The sequence below is a fragment of the Pygoscelis adeliae genome, unplaced genomic scaffold, assembly GCF_000699105.1.
Source record: "Pygoscelis adeliae isolate BGI_AS28 unplaced genomic scaffold, ASM69910v1 Scaffold971, whole genome shotgun sequence".
Lineage (NCBI taxonomy): Eukaryota > Metazoa > Chordata > Aves > Sphenisciformes > Spheniscidae > Pygoscelis > Pygoscelis adeliae.
Genome location: NW_008824070.1, coordinates 118363 through 137949, shown reverse-complemented (window position 1 = coordinate 137949; position 19587 = coordinate 118363). Strand labels below are relative to the sequence as shown.

The window sequence follows — 19587 nt, the reverse complement described above, 5'->3', positions numbered from 1 at the left end:
TTGCATTTATCCATGGATTGACTGTAAGGAAGTATCCTAGAAACCAAGTCATTTAGATCATGCCTTTTCATTTTCAGCTCTTCCTTTTTCATGATTAAAATAATAAAAGAACACAGCAGTACATACCCACGCTGTTAAAGTAAATCCTAGTGTTCAGGTGTGGTACAAGAATGCAAAGGTTAAGTCAGTGGTGGGTGTATCACTGGAATGTGACAAAAAAGTTGGGAACTGCCATTTGAAGCTTTCCTTATACCTTTGCTATGCTCAGTAGCCTTGTTGAAGCTTTCTGGTACATATAGGAAAATAGTCTCATAATTGTGACAATACATGTTCTACTTAGTATAAAACCCAAATCTTTTTGAATATAATAGGTGCACATTACACTGTTACATAGCTATGGAGTTATATAATTGTTATCAAATGTAACTGGCAGCAACTACTAGAGAGGATGGCATGGAGGAATCGTAAGTACAGATCTGGCTGGAGAGGAAGTTCTGAATTCTGAAGGGGAGCAGTATCAATCAGGGAAGGGGATACAGATCTTTGGGATAGATTTTCAATTTTTACACGAATGAACAGAAATGTAGGCATGCAGCTACATCTTGAAATTGTAGATTGGACAAGATGAGATAAGTATAGGGAAAGTTTGAAATATCCTCGTATATAGTTAAAAAAATAATAATCTTTAGATATGCGTTCTAGTCATCATATAATCTGTGCCTTCTATAGCGCTGTTGCATATAATATTCCAGTCTTTGAGCTGACAGTATCTCAAAACTTTAATCATGTTTTAAAAGCACGTGATTTTGAGAACTAAATAGTGGATATGGTATTGAATATAGAAGTGTCAAAAATGAGATAATTCATTTTTGAGACATAACCTTGAGTGATAGGAGAATTTCAGTAATAATCAAGAAAAAAGGACAACCTTGCGCTGATTGCAGAGCAATCTTTGGCAGCCATGGGATGGGGGAGGTATCTTCATTCTTAAGATTCTCTCAAAAAGGTAGATCCATCAGAAATAGGGAAATTCATTTCATGATGCAGTAAGTCTCCAGGGAGACACTACCTGGAGTGTCTACTACTGAACAGTATGGGATTCTAAGACATTTTACCGCAAGAATAGTAGAAGAATCAACATTTTAGTATCGGCAGTTGGAAAAGTTGGCTTGTTATGCTTATGATACCCAGAGATGAAGTATGACTATTAATTGTGAACCTCAGTGTTTCAGTCTGGGAAAATGCCAGACAAGAAGGATCTACAGAGCTAGAAGATAACCATTGGCACAAGAATGAATGCTTGGAGTGGCCAGCTGCAAAGTGGAAGAGGTATCCTGATTAGATCAATGAGACGCTAATATAACTTCCAGGCCAACACAGAGTATACTTTGAGTTAGGGGTGAATAACAATTGAAAAAGACCCATCTGATAGAGTCATAGGGATAGGCTTAGCACTGTTAACAGCACCTCTCAAGCTCTTTTTGGTCCAATTAGCAATCATTCAAGAGCTTTGCCAGTCTTTCTGAAGTGTATACTTTTTTTCTCCTCCTCATGCTGATCTTTCTCTTATCAGTGTTTTCTCTCTGTCCTTTGTTTAACCTAGACTGGGTTTAACAGATGTTAATACTATGTGATGCTTGCTCTTTTCAGCACATGCAACTGTCATCACCTGTCTGATATTTCCACACTGGCAGCAGCACACGCTATTTAAATGAATATCTTCAGTACAGTCAAATACCACCATTCCTGAGGAGGAGAAGTAGAGAGGGAGGTGCTGATCTCTTCTCCCTGATATCCAGTCACAGGACGTGTGGGAATGGTTCAAAGCTGCACCCGGGGAGGTTTAGACTTGACATTAGGAAGCATTTCTTTACCGGGAGGGTGGTCAAACACTGGAACAGGCTTCCTAGAGAGGTGGTCAATGCCCCAAGCCTGTCAGTGTTTAAGAGGCATTTGGACAATGCCCTTAACAACATGCTTTAACTTGGTCAGCCCTGAATTGGTCAGGCAGTTGGACTGGATGATCGTTGTAGGTCCCGTCCAACTGAAATATTCTGTTCTGTTCTGTCCTGTTCCGTTCCATCCCATTCCATTCACGCTGACCACTCCAAAAGATAAGTTACTGTCTACTTCACTGAGCTATGCTGAGCCTTCTAAAGCCTTGTGATTGCATAGAGCCATCCTGCCATCAGAGTGGTCTTTTGTCCCATTGGCAAGCTTCTGGAGCTCTGATGAACACACCTTCCAGTAAGGAAATCTTCCTGTGCCCATAAATTGGTTTGCTTTCCTCATGCAAGAGAAGTCTGTTGTCATCGTGATTTGCCAGCTCTTCTTGTAGCTTTTTGGCCAGACATCCTGGCAAAGTGACTTTGTGTCGTACAGACCTTGGTGTCTGACCATTTGAGAGATCTAAGGGTATTAAATTTCTTTTTACAAGGGCTGTTCTCAGCTACTTTTTTGTTGTACTCTTGAAGTGTCACTCTAGTTTAGGGCATGTGATACCTTTTTTTTGAGCACTGCTCTAAGAATTTATCTGCCCCCTGCCTTTCTCGTTCCTCCGATTTGGGGAACGGTAGCATTTTGAGTGTGTTATAAGGTGTTGTGAATTTAGACTGTACTAGAGAATGTAATCTGTGTCATTTCTTTTAAAATTTTCTCTGTACTACTCAAGTGTCTTGTCTCTGAGGCTTTGAGCTTTGATTACCTATATTTTTTCTTTTTTACTTATGAATAGGTTATTAAGAAGACAGTTTGTTCTTTTGAATCCTAGGTTCCAAAAGAGAAAGATGAAATGGTAGAGCAAGAATTTAATCGTCTGCTGGAAGCCACCTCCTATCTCAGTCATCAGCTGGATTTTAATGTTCTCAATAATAAGCCTGTCTCCCTAGGTCAGGCTCTGGAGGTTGTCATACAGTAAGTGACTTCTGTCTTTGTGGTAGACTTCCCTGTTTTGTGGAGGATTTTCCAAAAGGTACCCAAAACGATTGTGGTGCTCTTAGGGTGAATATTACCCACTTAATACAGCTGTTTGGTCTCTGCTGAGTTCTCGTTTGTGTATGTGTTTATTGAAGCAAAATATGCCAAAGATGGTTAAAGGAGCAAACATCTTTTCTTGAAAGCTCCCTGAAAATCACTACAACAGTAACTGATAGTGGATAATTGACTTAGTATGAATTGGTGTACATGCAGCCCACTTATGCTACTTGAAAGCTAATGGCATTTGTAATATGCCTTTTAATAACAGTAGGTAACTTCAGACTCACGCTTTAGCTACTCAAGTATCCCTTATTTGCAGAAACTTGTATTAATTTTCTAATTGCCATATGAGTATTTACTAAAATATCCTATGACATGTGCTTTTATTGCATTACACTAATTAGATTGTGTTAATGATTTTTTGTATTTTTCTGTAATTTTCTGTATAATTTTCTCTATTATGTAATTTTCTGTAATTAAAAAACTGTAATTTTCTCAATAACGCTAGGATTTTATGCTGAACTGACTCTCACTCCTCACCTTTTCCAGATTGCAGGAGAAGCATGTGAAGGATGAGCAGATTGAACACTGGAAAAAAATTGTGAAAACACAGGAGGAATTGAAAGATCTTCTTAATAAGGTCAGATGATGACATTTAGAACAAGGGGATAGCATTGTGTTCCTCAGAAAGTGGCAAAATGCACAAAAACTTCCATGGAAAAATATCAGAAAGTTGCCATTAATGCTGTTCTTAAACGTATCTGTTCATTTAAGACCTGCCTAGAAGCACTGTTATGATAAAGGAGTCTCCATTTTTGAGGAGGAGCACATAAGTGATTAGACAGAAGACTGTAAAACATAGATATGGGAGAAGAAAGGGAGAGGACAGACATGATAAACAGTGTTGTGTCATAGCTTCCTTTAGAGATGTTGATAATGACTGAGACTTTTGGGGGGTTATTTTAAAATGTTTACTTTCTTTACCACAAATCTGATTTATAGTGTAGAAACAGTGTTTTAGGCCTACTTACAATGTTTTTGGTTGTGGTAGATGACATCTTTACTTCTCCATGTAAGTTTCTCAAATGAAAAATGTCTGAGGACAGCTTTCATATCCTAAGTTATTTGCAACGTATTTTGTAAGAAATCAATGATGTTGGGTTTAAGCCATGTTGTTTTGGGGTTGGTGGTATTGTGGTGTCTTGGGGGTAGAATTGCATATAAGTAACATCTGCCAAAACCAGGAAATCTCTTTGGTATAATGGCATAGTTTGAGATGAATATGCATTTTACACAGTAACTTGCATGAAGTCTACCTTGTCACATGTTGTTTGTTTTGTTTTGTTTTGTTTTTTTTCTCCTGTCTTTCTTCCTTTTCCTACTCCACCTGATAAAGATGGTGAATTTAAAAGAGAAGATTAAGGAACTTCATCAACAGTATAAGGAAGCATCAGAAGTGAAGCCACCTCGGGATATTACAGCAGAGTTCCTTGTGAAAAGCAAACACAGAGATCTGACTGCACTTTGCAAGGTAAAGGGTGACATACGTACAGCACTTAAGTCAGTGGTTCCTGAGGACTTCAGCATCCAGATAAAATTAGCCAATATAAATGTTTCCACATCTCTCACTCTGATCCAACACTCTCAAGAGAATGTGATTGATGGTAACTCTGGGTTGTAATACTGATAACAGGGCTGCATTAAGTACCTTTAGGTACCTGTCTTTCATGGCTCATGATGGAGAGTATTAACATGTTGAAGGCTCAGTTTTAAGTAACAGTCTGTGTGGCTCATGTCAGACAGCATTTAATGTTTTGAAGGCTAAATTTTAGGTCAGACTTGGTCTGTAGTACTGCTGGGTCTCATAATAGTCTGGAAATAAAATCTGTATTTGAAGACAGATGCTCTTTCTCTAAGATAAAAAAGGCAGTTTCCTGAGTAAAAGACTTCTTTCTATCCAAAGATTATCATTTACAGAGCTCTGCCTTAACAAGCAGAGTTAGTCCCCGCCTCTGTGTGTATCTTGATGTAGAAATATGCCTTAAAAAGGAAACCTTAAAAACTGTTCTTTCTGTGATAGTGAAAGACACCTTGCCTAGCCCAGGTCAGATAGAACCAAGGATCATTTTTCAGCTACTTGTTCAACAGAAGATATGTACCTTTATTTGGAAGCTCAGTGTGTTTGTGTATACATAAGTAGTAGCTCATCTATTTTGTCACCAGTGAACAGCTTTGTGCTCTTGTCACTATTAGCGGACACTCCAAATTATTCTGCCTTGAAGGAAAATGGTTGTTGCCTTTATACCTAGTTCTACTATTGTTTTTTAAAATAAGAAAAAAAAAAAAAAAAGCCCTCTGAAAGAAGCTTGAATTAGATCATGTCTTTGCCTTTTGCATGACTGCTTCTGCTTTGGAAAACTCTATGTTCAATATTAACTATAATCTTTTAAGAGAGAAAGAAGAATAGAAATGACATTTTGTGCAATATGAAAAAGCTCTCAGTACCATAGGGACCCTTAATATACCAGGACTGTAATGGACCTTCATGTTCTTCAGATCTGAGTGTTTAAATTCCTGAAATATTAGCATACTAATCTTCTCTGCAGTGTGGCATAGACTTCTGTATGTTCGAAGAGCAGAAGGGCAAAATATGCTGGATTAAATGTTCAAAAAATAAAGAACTTGATTTAGATTCCACTAAAACCATGACTCTTCCACTGAATTCTCTTAAGATTAACTCTAGTCTGATGCTACATGATGTCTTTAAGTCCTTTTACATGTAAACTGATTTTAATGTTAGCTGTTAATCTTATTAGGAGTATGATGAACTGGCAGAAACACAAGGAAAGCTGGAAGAGAAGTTACAAGAACTTGAAGCCAATCCACCAAGGTAAAGATACAAACTAGAAAAATAAATACTCAAGAAAGCAAACTTTTTTTTTTTTTTTTACTTTTTTTCACTGAGTTTCAAAAATGCTATGGTATGCTTTCTTCTAATTATGGTAACTCAAGGGGTTAGGAAGGTACAAACACAAAGTTTGAGCTCCCTCAGTTTTAGAACTCATCTTTGTTTTTAGAGGTGACTGACAAAAAGGTGGTTCTTAGCTACGTGCATTACAGTAGAAATCCTTACTGTAACCAGTACTTGATCTCAGGAAGCCTTTGAGATATGAAATCCCCATCAATAACGATAGCTTGCCAGTCCTGCTTATTTTGGCAGAATATTATTATTTTGTGCTCTGTGTGATTATACTAGGTTTTTGGTCGTCATCTTTATTTATGCTGCTTAAGCTATTACTTATGTAACTTTTTTTCTTTCTAAAGTTTCTAGCTTCACTTAGAATATTTTACATGAACTCTACCTTGAAAATGTGAATTTGCTTGTTTTTGTTACTCAGCTTTCATGAAGGACGTCTGAATCTGCTTGTGTTTTTTTTTAATTTTTTTATTTCTCCACTAAGGAGGGACTCAAACAAAAAAGATTGTGAATAAATTTTCAAAGTAATGCATTTGCAACATCCTACTCTAGAAAATTAAATGTCTTTTGTATTATGGTTTGTTTGTTTTTTTTTTCTAGTGATGTTTATCTGTCATCAAGAGACAGGCAAATACTCGACTGGCATTTTGCAAACCTAGAATTTGCTAATGCTACACCCCTATCTACGCTTTCACTGAAGCACTGGGACCAGGTAGCTAATTAATGTATTAATTCAGCAATACACTAAAAACTTAAGCTTTATTTATTTCATCCTCATGGAAGCTTCAGTTTCTAAACACTTAAGTGCTGTGTGCTTTTATGCAGATACTGAGCTCTTACATGATTATTATTTGCTGATGAAATTCCAGATGGCTTTTTGTTAGTGCCAAAACAATCTCTAATAATACTGTCTACTGAAAGGTCCTATACTTACTACTTGACTAATAAACAGAAAGGGTTTCAAATTTATTTGACTCACTCTGAAAAAAAGTTTTTGAAAAAATTTTGCCATTGTGTAGAGTTGCTGATTATTTTCTACGGAATTATGTGATTTCATTATAAATGCATGCTTTTTATGCATCTTCATTTTAGGATGATGACTTTGAATTCACGGGCAGTCACTTGACTGTGAGGAATGGATATTCCTGTGTGCCTGTAGCCTTGGCAGAAGGGTTGGATATTAAATTAAACACAGCAGTTCGACAGGTTCGCTATACAGCATCAGGTGAATGAAACCACCTCCTCCGGAAAACTGCTCTGAGGCAGTATGATCATAGAAATTAATTTCAGTGCTTCTGGAAGCAGATGTGAAGATTGATCTCATAAAAACCCTCCCATTATACGTTTTGGGTTAGATGAACAGCCACATTTCTTATTGTGATTAATTGCGTAGGAAGCTGTTAGAGATTTATTAATATTTAATGGGTTTTGCTTCTTTCTGTGGCTGGTTTGATGCCATCCTTTTCAGTTTTATTTACTGATTCACAAGTTCACATTCATTCTCCCATTTCTTTACTTCATTGATTAAAGCGTTTGGAGTAAGAGGTCTTGGACTGCTTAAGACTTGGTGCCACAGGATCTGGTATTAGAAGTATAAATGAATGTAATATGGACTCAAACAAATGGAAGGAATATATTTTTTTGTTGTTTTTCAAAACATTGGGCTCAGGAAACTGTCAGCTGGGAGAGGAACTCAATGAGAGGCTTACTCTCTACTTGCTATTTATTTATGCATATATGTAAATATCATTTCCTGGCCTAGATGAACCTTTAGGCTTATCCCAGTATGGCCGTTTTCAGATGCTGTGTAAAATACACTTTCTGGAATTGAGATATATGGCCAGTAACATTCACTTGCCTACAAGTTAAGTAATTGTTAGTGTAAAGCTGTCTCCATAAACAAAATGTTTTCTGATGTGGATATGTTTTTATGGTAGTTTCTTTAATTTTTAACCCAATGCTCTTGCCTCCTGACCTATTAAATGATTGTATTTCTCTCCCTTTTTCAGGCTGTGAAGTGATAGCTGTAAATACCCGATCTACTAGCCAGACTTTCATTTACAAATGTGATGCTGTGCTGTGTACTCTTCCCCTGGGAGTATTGAAACAGCAGCCTCCAGCAGTACAGTTTGTGCCGCCTCTTCCTGAGTGGAAAACTTCTGCAGTGCAGCGTATGGGATTTGGCAACCTTAACAAGGTGACTTAGTCATTGAGGGAACTGCAGCAGACCAAGGGTTGCGATAGGTAGAATCTGAAATGTGTATGGAATATGTATGGTGGATGAGAGGAAGAAAGTTGTTTTCCCTGCTGTTTTCATAGATTTTGATGCTGAAAATTATCTGAAGAACTGTAAGGACCTCTTCTCTGTTTCCCACACAATTTAAAAATAGTTACATTTCAGAAGTAGGTTGACTCAATATGTCTGCAGTAGCTCGTTAACCAGCAAATTTGTAAACTATGGGAGCATACTAACCTATGGAAGGCAGTATAGGTATACACTTGTATGTATTATGTATATGCAGTATGTATTCACCAGATTTTCCTTTCTTGACCTTTCCAGTGATAAACATCAATGAATGTAATTGTCTTTATTTTTATTTTTTCTGTGCGCTCTTCCTAACTCTTGATTCTTTTTTTGTTTCTAGGTTGTGTTATGTTTTGATCGTGTCTTCTGGGATCCGAGTGTCAATTTGTTTGGTCATGTTGGTAGCACTACTGCAAGCAGAGGGGAACTTTTCCTGTTTTGGAATCTGTACAAAGGTAGCTGTGGTGCATGTCTACTTTTGCTAGTGTCTTGTTTGTGTAGTTTCAGATCTAGAAAAGAGCACTTTTTAAGATGCTGTTAGTGGTCATGTATGGATATGATAAGAAGATAGTATTTGTAGGAAGACAAATGGAAGCAGAGAGCACCACTGGCTTGCAAACAATTCTGTAGTAAATTAGAGCAGAACATGGACGAGTATGGGTTTACTAATGCTGAATTCCAGGCTATGTCTGTTAAATTGCATTGCTACCTATCTACTGTAACACTTGCATTTGTATAGGCTACTTTATTGTCTTGCACCTTGGTGAAGTTGTCCTGTGACTTACTCAGTGTTATCTTGGTTGCTTCTATTAAGCATCTGTTTAGTTGCCACTGGGATTCTGAAAAACTTAACTTTTTTGATTTTTGTTGTGCTGTATTAAGAAAAAAACCCAAAAACCTAATCTAACATGTTTATATAGTATTTCAGAAATACAGCAAATAATGTGTGTTCTGTTTGCCGAAGAGCAGTATTGTCTTAGTCAAGTCTTACTTTGTCAGGAGGTTGTATTGAGTTCTCCAAGAAAGAGGTGATTTGTCTCTGCAGCATTTCTGAATTAAAAGCCGTTTCTTAGTTCATAAGTCTCTGAAATTGAGTTTCTCTCTGGCCACTTGGAACATTGTTTGAGCTCTTCCCCTCTTTCACTAAGCTTCTCATGCAAATGGGACTGGCATCCAATTTAGTCTTAGTTTTGAAAACCTCAGCTTCCTGGATGTTTTTCAAGTTGAACTGACAGTTTGAAGCCAGACCCCTTTCATGGGGCTGTCTGTCTGATCTGGGATGATTTGATAACTGTAGATGAGCCCCTTTCATCTGCGACCTCAAGTCCTTGCTGAGTTGCAGAACTCAATGCTTGTAGGTTATCCTGCTTCAATTTCTCAGGGGGGTGCAGCGCAGCCTTTACGGAGTATTGAATACTCAGATTTCAGTGGAGCGGACTAGAGGCTTTGTGATAGCTGCGTTCCTCTTGCTGAGCATTATCATTCCAGCTTGATGAGGTGCAGACCCATGCATATGGTTAAGATGGAGTATGCCCTGGAGGAAAGGCAAGCTGTGGTGTGTCCAATTTGTTGAATGGATGACCTTGTTTCCTGTTTTGAGCAGCGAAGCGGCTATGACTGTAGACCGTGGGTCTCAGACTGACAGATGATTTTAGAACTCCTCTTTAGAAAATGCTTAAATAGGCAAAAGGTATTGCTCTGCCTGTTTCTACAGCTGGACTTTGCCATTAGTAGTTTTGTTTTATCTGCAGCTGGTGTCTGCCACAAGAGGTTGTCAGAAGAAATTTTCAGTTAGCATACTGGTTTTGTTCATTGCCAATTTATCATACTAAAAGCAAAGGTGTATATACAGCGACCACTATTAAAGGAGTTATTTTTCTTGCAGATGACTGTTTAAAGTACCAGTGGGTTTTCTTCCACTCTATCATGGGCAGGCCAGGTTTTTCTTTCAACTGGAGAAAATTGCTGCGCAAGAAAGGTGCCTTTCTGGTGTATTAATTGTTAAAATATTTGATAAGACTTGACTGGAGAAATACAAGTAATGAGCCTTGGATAACAAGGCTGTTCGTGTATCTGCTTTTGTGGCTTTAAGATGGCTCTATTACATACTTAACAAGTAGCGTTGGGGTTTTGGTTTAGATGAAAAGACCATCTCACATACAAAGGTTTTGCTGCTAGATGCAAAACCTTCCCTCTCATGAAAATAGGCCGAGCACATAGAAATAAAATAGAAATGCAGTAAAATCCTATGCCAAAGCACAAGTCAGATGGCTGAAATTGAAAAAATCAATTACCATTTCTTGTGGATAGTTAGGTGGCAGTCAACGTGATTACACTGAAATATTAAAGTAGACCTGGCTGGACTTGTGAAGCTGTTATTTATTTCTGTCATATTCAGTATTTCTGTAGCCATAGCATTTTGGGCAGAGACTATTTAAACTGAACAGATTGGAGAACAATTATTAATCCAGAAACAAAAAAGCTAGAAGTATCACAGCACATGCTGTATTAGCTCTGTGGAAGTTCTTTAAAGGTCTTGTGTTGGCAGAGACCGACTGGTCTCCGAGAAGTGTTTAAAGCTAGGTGGGTGAATGGAGTGAAACTCGGATGGAAAGACTGCGCATGTTTGTACTGCTGTTGCGTCACCTGTTGTAGCTCAGACAGGAATCCTCCCCGTGGTCTAAGTCTAGTTCAGGTCATGACTGCTGAGAAAACCTGTAGCCTCGGGAATGCTGTGCATGTCCCAGAGCAGCTGGCCTGTGATGTTGGTGCCTCTTGCTCTGCCATACTGTTGTATTATTGTTGTAGCCATGTAGACACATTTTAAGATGGAGAGACTCCATCAGCACAGGGCAGAGGAACTCCTGGCAGAAACGCTCAGTGTTTTCTGGAAGTCCAATGACATTTCAGTCTCTGTTTTCTTGCCTGGCTCTTCTGTTTACCTAGAGACGTGATGAAAAAGATGAGGCCCTTTCTCTGTCATAGTTTTGTGGTTACTCACTGATCTCTGGCTAAACCACGTTCTCTGCTTGCTGTTTGGTGTCAAGGCTCAGTAGATATCACTGTCTCAAGGAGAGATTTTTTTTTTTGTGGAGCAGTGGCACATGCTCATCATGCAAGAAGCTTTTCTGAGCAGCACTTTGGTATTTGCATAGCAAAATAGTCACTGTTCTGCTACAGCCTTTCTGGCTTTCGGAATTAATCCAGGTGACTGAATAACAACATTTTCAGGTCTGGATAAATGCTTACAAAACAGAGTCTCATGCCTGGACAGGCAGGATTTCCTTAAAAATATTTTGGGGTTGTCTGAATACAAGTTTTCATGAACAAATTCACTGGAAGCTGCATTTTGAATATGTAGTTGTTCCATCAAGAAAAAATATGTTGACTGAATAATTGCTGTGAAAAGTTTAGGGATCTCATTGTGTCAAGGATGCCAAACTAGGAAAAACTTTGCTGCTGAAATGACCAAAAAAAAAAAATTCCCAATGCCTATGGATGATAGGAAGCCAGTGTTTTGTTCTTTCCTTCAATTGTTTGAAAGACTAGGCTTAATCTTTCAGAAAATGGAGTTTAACTAGAGGAGCAATCCTGTCTCTTTTTTCTCTAATAAACTGCTTCTAGTCCTAGAGGTCCTGCATGTTGAAATGTCTTAATTGTATCTTGAATAGCGTAATTATCTCTGTAGTAATAACAGCCTTACTAGTCTAACTTCTTCAGAATTGCAAAGACTTTTGTGTTTAACCAGAATATATTATTGGGTCTTCTAGCCTGTATATTGCAACTGACTTCAGCCAGTTTTCTTTAAAGAGCAGTAACTTGATGGGAATGTATACCAGGAGACCTCAGTATATACCAGGATATAAGGAATTCACTAATCATTTTGGAAACCTGTACAAAAGTTAAAGCCAAATTTGTAACAAGGACTTTATTTACCATTTCAATATGCTTGACATCTGTTTCTAGCTATAGTATTTCCTTTGCTAAATTGAGGAGTTCATAAATATCTCCAGGAGGAAAAAGATCAACTGAGAGAGTTTTCATTAAGTAACCGTGCTCGGGTCTGAGTCACTTCTTGTAAACGCATGTTCCTTGCCATTGGGTTATTTTGGTGACTCTTCAATACTTACCTAAGATTTTCCTTGAATTTGTGACTACCAAAAATGTACTTAGTCTTACCATAGCTGGTCAGAGGTAAAATGACCTCATCTATTTGTTTGTATATCCTATAATCACATTAACACTCTTTACCACAGCATCACATGGGCAGCTGAGTTATTTGATATCTGTCCATTTGACTCTCACAATTGCTGCTTTTCTGGATATTGTTCTACTGTTCATTGTTTCCACTCCACTGAGATTATTTAATGTGAACGTGCATTGGTAATGAAGAAATCTAGATACTTTGTATGAGTGAAGTGCTTATACAGATAACTTAACTGCTATGCTGATGTTAATCGTACCTAAATTAGATTGTTTGGAAGGTATTGAGTTCCCTTAAATGTAGTACAGATGACTGTTAAATCCTAGTGGAAACTCCTCTATGTCAAACAAGTGATGTCTTCACTAAAGAAAACCTTTCTTCTGCATGCTGTACTTCCTAATGTGTGTATTTAATTTTTAATACATCAGTTCTCTCGATAATTCTAAATAGTACCATAGCATGTATTAATTCATTTTCCTTTTGGTAATTCGACATGATGGTGGAAGATTTAGGACTACTTTTGTTGGGTTTGTTTATTTCTTAACCTCATGACTTAGCTGCAGATCCATGCCTATTCAAGTCCAACTTGTCTGATTAAAATGCTCGATTTCAGTAATTCGATTGTTTTTTCTCTCTCCTTCCCCACCAGCACCAATTTTGTTGGCCTTGGTAGCAGGAGAAGCAGCAGGGATCATGGAAAATATCAGTGATGATGTCATTGTTGGACGGTGCCTTGCCATCCTCAAAGGCATATTTGGTAGCAGCGCTGTGCCACAGGTTAGTACAGACACAGCATCTTTGGGTAACTCTCTGCATTTTAGAACATACTACAATTCTCAGTAGCTTGGCTGCAGTATTGAGCTGTTTGGGATATGTACCACCTTTTGTTTGTTCAGGGTTTTTTTGGGAGGAGGGGTTGTTTGTGGGTTTGGGGTTTTTTGGGGGTTGGTTTTTTGTTTGGGGGTTTTTGGGTTTGGGGTTTTGGGTTTGGGTTTGTTTTTTTTTTTGGAGAAGATTGTCTTAGACCAAGTAAGACACTAGCTTTTCCAGAGTGTCAAATACTTCAGTTAATTTTCTACCTTTTACATTTCTGGGGTTACAGCAGAGCTGTCCATGGCTAGTGACAGCACTGCTTAGATACTCCCTGCCATGTTCTGCACCTTCTCTAAAGTACAGTAAAGCTCTTGACTAGCGAACTCCACAAAGAAGCTGGTTTGGCTGGAAAAAAGCTGAAGGGGGAGGAAGGGAATAAAGGCAACCTTCCATGTGGATCAGTTCCCTGTGCTGCTAGCCAACGGTTATTTAGGCACAGTAAGTGTGAAAGGAATGGTTAGTGAAGGGGGAGTTTAGAAAATACTTAAATATTACTCAAAAAAAAGAAGCTTGTGTACTTAGGACATTGATTTGAAAAGTCTTATAGCTGTTCAACCTACAGTGTGTGTGACTTAGTTGAATGCTTGGTCTGTTCTCCTAACAGGCAGTATGCAAGCAGTTCTTACAAATGGCATTGGTTGTAAATAAATAGCTCTGTTCCACTGGGATTTCTATATAGTAAATTAATAGAAAAAATATATGGTAACTTTAATATACCAGTCTTCTCTGAGCATTTAGCCAGGCATAAATTGGACTGTTTACTTGCTTGGTATTTCACGTGAGTAGGTTCACTTCATTGTCTTTATTGTAGAGTAGAATAGTTGTAGAGCTCTTGTTGAACATGGCTTTATCATCCCCACTATTTTACTGCTTTCTATATGATGGACAAATCCTCACAGCTGACTGTAAGCATGGATTTTTAGTTGATGAGTAGATCTCATATTTTGGAAATGCTCAATCAGTTGAATTTTACATCTCAGACTGGAGAACGCAAGAGAAGGAAACCCCAGGCTTGCCTTTCTGATAAATCCTACAGCTCCTTCTCTGAACTCTCAGGGGACAACTTCACTTCCTAATGACATCTCTCTCTGAGAGGAGCTTTGAGACTCTTCTGTCTACAGGTGCTGTAGAAATCGTTCTAGAGTGAACCAGGAGTTTTACTGTGGCTGCTCTCTAGCAGGGTTTTCAAGTGAAAAAAACACACACTAGCAAATTGCAGAATCTTGAGAAATTTAGATTCTACTGTAGATAAACATCAAATCTAGAGAACTTACTTGAACTTTTAAAATATTTCAGTGCATTAACTGATAATCCCCTGTTATGGAATGACTCCATATCTGGTCAGTCATTCAAAGGAGAAAGCAGTTCTCAGTTGTGATAAGCGAGATTTCTAAGTGAGTCTCTATTTTAATGTATTCACAGTCCAGGTGCTTATGTACTACAAGTACTTGATAGTGGAGAGACTTGCTGGAGGCTGTCTTCTGGACCAGCCACTCCTCAGTGTGGATAAACTGCACTCTCATCTGTTGTATTGGATGAACAACTATGTATGAAGTAGAGTTTGCTGTGCAAGTACTGTTCCTTGTATCTGTCCAAAACAGGGAAGTAGAAAAGTTAAACAAAAACAACACTTCATTGGAATGTGAGCCATCCTCCTTGGTCCTGTGCTGCTTATTGTTACTGTCTTATCTTCTCTTTCTGGTTTTGTTTTCATTTCCCAAAGATATATACAACCACTTTTTCCCCTTGCTGTTCTTCAACACATGGAAACTTTTTCGAGCTTGCTGTGCAGCTAACAACCTCTGCAAGCTTCATGTCCTCTGTAGAGTAGGATTCCAGTTTTGTACCACTTCTGTTGTAGTACATGTTTTATCCTCTGACCATCCTTTGTGTTCACAGGGAATCCTAATTACAGCGTTTGCTTGTCAGGATGAAAATAAAAGTTGACTCGTACCCATACGTGGGTGTGTGGGCACATGAACACCACAGTTGCTGTTTGGACTGATGCAGTCTGTATGCAGTACTGGGGAACCGATACTTACGTATTCTGCTCTACAATTGTGCCTGGGTTAGCCATACCTTCAAAACTACCTCAGTGAAGTAAAATTTCTGTCTGGCTTTATTCACTGTTCGACTGCAATGCTTCATGTGATTACTAGAGAGAATTAAGAAATTTATTAAATGCCTCAAAGTTTTCTTTGTCAGACATACATGTGATAACATACAGTGCCATCACAGTGGTCTCCATCCAACAAGGAAGGAAATGTGAGGTTACTTTTTTCTCAAGAAGCAGTCAATGTATGAGGGCTTGCTCATCACTCAGTTTCTTACCTTTTGGATAAAAAAGTGCTGAAAATTGTAGTGAGGAATTTTCTCAGTTAAGTCATCAGACCATATTGGGGAATGTAGTCTCCAACCCTCAGTGGTGTCTTACACCTTGGAACATGGCCCCAGTCCTCTGTGGCCTTTCCACAGACTCAGCAGAAGGCATCAAATATAGTCCAGCTGAGGCCAGCCCGAGAGAGGTCATCTCAGATCTTTTGGTGGTGGGGTCCAGGAGACCTCCCTTGCCATGATGTGGTACAGTGCCTGCTGGACTTGTTTCTGGATAACATCCTTGCTAGATAGAGCCTCTTTCTCTTCCTTTGTGGGAAGGTCTGTTCAAGTAGAAACAATTCCATTAAATACCTTCATGCCTGAGGAGAGGAGATGAGGTTCCTGTCTTGATGTTTGCATTTTTACAGGGTATGATTCCTGTTAAAACTCGGTTACACATTTGAACAGAGTCTGGGCTATTTTAAGATTCACACCCATCACTTTTCAATGTTATGTCTGCAAGGTTATAAAGATGTCCCATTTTCTCTTGACTGCTGTTATGCCTTAGAGTGATACTGGTTTGAGTCCTGCTGATGCTCTCACTGTTGCATCTTTCAGTGGAATATCTTTCATCATGACCATTACCTTGGCAAACCAGACGGATTGGAGAAATATAGGTGTTTGTGCAGGGTGCCCTTCATGCAGTCGTTTTCCCAGATGAGTTACAGACCTTATGTAGGCCTATATCATAGTCAAATTGGAAGAGATATTTGGATGAACTATGGCTGAAAGAAAGTAAAGGAGTAGGAAGTGTGTGTTGTCATCATGTTGATAATAGGAGAAGAAACAGAGCAAACAGTACACAGTGTGCATGTACAGCTGACTAAAAAGTCTGAGTTCCAGTGCAGAAGCTATGTGCAGTAGGTTCTGGTAATATATTGGAAAGAGTTAAGGTATTGCCACCAAAGACAAGTTATTTACCTTGGTATGTGTTATCATGGAATATAAACTTGGAGTTCTGCCATTAATGTTAGCCTAAGGACTTTGTGTCTTTTATTCTTGCAATTTGCATCTTTTCTATTTTGCACTAACTGTAGAACTTGCACTGTGTCAACAACTGAAGTTTCTGTCTTGCCTCAGCCTAAAGAGACTGTAGTGTCCCGCTGGCGTGCTGACCCGTGGGCCCGGGGATCGTACTCCTATGTAGCAGCTGGATCTTCTGGAAATGACTATGATTTGATGGCTCAGCCAATTACTCCAGGGCCAGCCATTCCAGGTGCTCCTCAGGTGAGAGATGTCTCAATTCTTTTTAGAAAAACCTCAAAACATGATGATTTTTCTAAGTAATTTGCATACGTATCTAAACACAAGTTTAGATAACTTGCATCTTCTGATGAATGATTAGAACCTGTAAAATAATTGTTTTCCATCCATGAATTCTGCCTTCCCAGGTTTGGTGTCATTTGTTTACTAGATAAAGAGCGTTTTTATTCAGAAAGTCAATTTGGTAACGTCTGAACAGAGTATTATAATATTATACATTTATTGTGTTTCATACTCCGTATTTATGTTGTCCATCACCATATTTAAGTGAGTTGTAGTGATTTGAAAGAGGGTGAAGGCCAGAGCGAGAGGAACAGGAGTCAAAAGGTCTCTCCCAAATTGGGAGAGAACACAATGAAGGCATAAGTCATCTCCAGTTCACTTTGAGAGGATCAAGTTTTGAAAGCAATAGCCATTCTGAAAGCACTAGCAGAGAAGGATGTATGGCTTTGGCTTTATTTAGGTTCTTTTTCTAGTGATACAAGTCATTAATAAACACAGGTATGGATAAAATGATTCTCTGCAGAGTATAATATATAAAAGTCTGTTTTCCTCCTACTTTTTTTACACCATCAATAGTTGTTTTATGTCTCAGTTTAAAGAGAAACTGCTAATTTAAGTGAATTGCTGAAGTTTTTGTTTGCTTACTGTGCTAGAATTCATGTCCCAGGATCAGAAATCATCTTTCTTCTTAAACATATTTAACAGTTTGGCTGTAGAGTTGTAGATACAACATTTGAATGTTTTTTCAGTATACAGCTGGGGATGTTAATCTCCCCTGGTTATCTGGTTCTGAAGGTATTATTTTTCAAGTAGAGCTTTATTATCTTTCTATCAAAGCAAAGATATTGGCAAATAATTGCAAAATATTTCCTCATATTACAGTTGTTACAAACATGAAACCCTCCTGTGAAATGAAAGGTGTATATAAAGATTTTCTTGGTAATTTGTAGGACAGGTTAAAATATTTTTAATATAGACGATTTTATATGCACCACCTTCATGTTAATGGAGACTGGTGTGATTAGAGGACTTTTAACATTCTTCTTAAAGTATCTGTTCGCTGCAGAATCTGAAAGAACGTGAACAAGCCTTAACAGTGTTCTCTGTTCCCCCCAGCCTATTCCTCGCCTGTTTTTTGCGGGAGAACATACAATTCGCAACTACCCTGCAACCGTTCATGGTGCTTTACTGAGTGGACTGAGAGAAGCCGGTCGCATTGCAGACCAATTTCTTGGGGCCATGTATACTTTGCCTCGCCAGCCTACACCTGGGGTCCCCCCACAACAAGCTACCAGCATGTAAGAAAAGTAGAAGGTATCAGAAGAGGAGCGACAGGACCACAGTGCTGCTGTTGTCGACTCTTGGGATGAAGATACTCACGTAGTCTGTAACAGTATCTGCTGAAAGGACTCGGCCATGAGTTACTGTATAATACTTCCGTTAGAACAGCCTTACAAAAACTTACCTAACCTTTGGCTTGGCACCCTTTTACAAAATCTCTTATAGCTGTTTGAAATGTCACTGTACACAGAATCCTTTACTACCAAGCTGGTCAGGGACTTTTTTGACTCTGCAGATACTTTTTGAAAGTCAAGCTTATAGCTGGAGGTTTTTTAGGGTTTTTTTCTACCTATATGTGTATTTACAGTTTGGTAATTGCACAAGGCTCTCTAGAAGCTGGTTGCTACGAATAGTAGCTTAGTGTAGAATTTATGTAACGTCTTTGTTGGGTGGGTTGTTTTTTTTTTTTTAAAGAATAATATTTTTTGACCAATTCTGTTCTTATCTGGCACTTGAGAACTTGGTGCAACTGTTTCCCTACCAGTAACAGCAAATCAGACCCCTCCAAAATGGTCCATTAGCTGCTACACCATATGCATCCTGTTTTAGAAAGAAAGCTGGTATTACTAAGAGTGTGCTAAGCATACTGTTTTATTAAATACTTTCAACAAAAGAAATAATCAGAACTGGATATTTGTAAGTTAAAAACTAGAAAAATTATTCGTATTTGTTTATATAGAAACAGAGTTGCCTAGACAGTAAGTTAGCTGAAGGACCTAACCTCTTGACTCCTGCACACTGCAGGTAGGCACTGTGTGTACCTGTTGATGTCATTTCTGCTAGGTTGATGAGATGATGTTGCAGTTGCCATTGTTATGCTTCTGAAAATCACTTTGGTTTGGCTGCTTTTCCAAATATTTTCCTTCTTATTAATTCAGCACATAAAGCCTTTCTTTCACAGAGCAGTCTTATTTAAACATTTAGGTCCTTTTTCCCTCTCCTTCCTTCCCCATTTAGCATTAGACTTTTCTTATTTCTTCCAACTTTTCTCATCCTCCTCTTTCTACAGTTTATTTCTATCTCATCTAACCATGGTCTCTGTTCACACTGTTTTTTCTACTTTTCAGTTCTTCTGTTCTCTCTCTCTCTGGCCCCATGTCTGTACATGTGCAGTCTGTCCCAGCTTCCTTCTGTCCTTGCACCTTCTGTTCCGCTGGAGGACCGGTACCTCCTCTTGTTCCATGCTCATCCCTCTAGAATCATAGAATAGTTTGGGTTAGAAGGGACCACTAAAGGTCATCTAGTCCAACCCCCCTGCTGTGGGCAGGG

At 38.5% G+C, this 19587-nt stretch overlaps 1 protein-coding gene across 1 annotated transcript in view; it reads left to right on the top strand.

The window, feature by feature from the left end:
- The window catches only part of KDM1A (lysine (K)-specific demethylase 1A), a gene marked incomplete at its 5' end in the record, with an annotated part of 32573 nt that extends 13822 nt beyond the window's left edge, over nucleotides 1–18751 (top strand). The window contains 11 exons of the mRNA XM_009334180.1: nucleotides 2771–2913; nucleotides 3526–3616; nucleotides 4373–4507; nucleotides 5793–5866; nucleotides 6554–6665; nucleotides 7046–7178; nucleotides 7963–8150; nucleotides 8599–8713; nucleotides 13112–13239; nucleotides 16792–16938; nucleotides 18094–18751. Coding sequence (XP_009332455.1) covers nucleotides 2771–2913; nucleotides 3526–3616; nucleotides 4373–4507; nucleotides 5793–5866; nucleotides 6554–6665; nucleotides 7046–7178; nucleotides 7963–8150; nucleotides 8599–8713; nucleotides 13112–13239; nucleotides 16792–16938; nucleotides 18094–18279 — 1452 coding nt within the window. The remainder of the gene's footprint in view (nucleotides 1–2770; nucleotides 2914–3525; nucleotides 3617–4372; nucleotides 4508–5792; nucleotides 5867–6553; nucleotides 6666–7045; nucleotides 7179–7962; nucleotides 8151–8598; nucleotides 8714–13111; nucleotides 13240–16791; nucleotides 16939–18093) is intronic.
- Nucleotides 18752–19587: the final 836 nt, after the last annotated feature.